Source organism: Cicer arietinum, chromosome 3, assembly GCF_000331145.2.
Source record: "Cicer arietinum cultivar CDC Frontier isolate Library 1 chromosome 3, Cicar.CDCFrontier_v2.0, whole genome shotgun sequence".
Classification (NCBI taxonomy): Eukaryota; Viridiplantae; Streptophyta; class Magnoliopsida; order Fabales; family Fabaceae; genus Cicer; species Cicer arietinum.
In genome coordinates this window covers 69041152-69041865 of record NC_021162.2, presented here as the reverse complement: position 1 = coordinate 69041865, position 714 = coordinate 69041152, and the positions used below count along the sequence as shown (strand labels likewise).

Sequence of the window (714 nt, the reverse complement as noted above, 5' to 3'; positions counted from 1 at the left end):
TGCCGCCGCCGCTGCCGCCGCCGCTGCCGCCGCCGCTGCTCTCTATGTATTTTCTGATATTCTGTTGATCTTCCCAACGAAGCGACTCTAAGTTTTCAACATCATCAACTCTAGAAAAACAGTATAACGACACAATAAATCCTTGCTAATGCGAAAACATGAAACAAATTTAAAAGTTAACGAAATAAGTAGAAATTTTCATACGATTTTATCTGTTTGGGTTTCTTCAATATGCATTCCGCATGATTCCACATCTGATACAAAATACTGCATATTAAAAACACTGCAAACAAATATAATATTTTAAAAAAAAAATAGTACTAAAAGTAGAATGACATTGCTGTATAACTTGAACCAAAACCCTATAATAGATATAAAAAATGAAGAAATTTCTGAATGTAGATTGATAAAAATAAAAATGGAGCATTATTGAACAGAGACTAAAAATGGAATGAGAAATGAAATAGAGAGAAGAGGAAGGGGGAAGTTATGGTTACGGGCATGAGGCCGTCGAATTTGGAGGATTGAACCATCTTGCCGAGACGGAGTTTCTCGGTGGCAATGGGAGTCTTGCAGCTTCTGCATGACGATCGTCCTGATTTCGCGTACTCTGCTTTCCATGGCTTCTGGCTTTGAGGGTTCGACATTTTCTCACACTCTCACTCTCACTATCCCTTTCAGGGTTTGCTTATACTAGTTTTAGGTTGCCCCGGG

At 38.9% G+C, this 714-nt stretch overlaps 1 protein-coding gene across 1 annotated transcript in view; it reads right to left on the bottom strand.

Moving 5' to 3' along the window:
• LOC101510349 (poly [ADP-ribose] polymerase 1) overlaps nt 1–714 on the bottom strand; it is a 9348-nt gene extending 8634 nt beyond the window's left edge. Inside the window, exons 1-3 of the mRNA XM_012713937.3 lie at nt 498–714; nt 205–254; nt 6–110 (exon numbers count right to left, since the gene is read on the bottom strand). Of these exons, the coding sequence (XP_012569391.1) occupies nt 6–110; nt 205–254; nt 498–647 (305 nt within the window). The 5' untranslated portion in view covers nt 648–714. The remainder of the gene's footprint in view (nt 1–5; nt 111–204; nt 255–497) is intronic.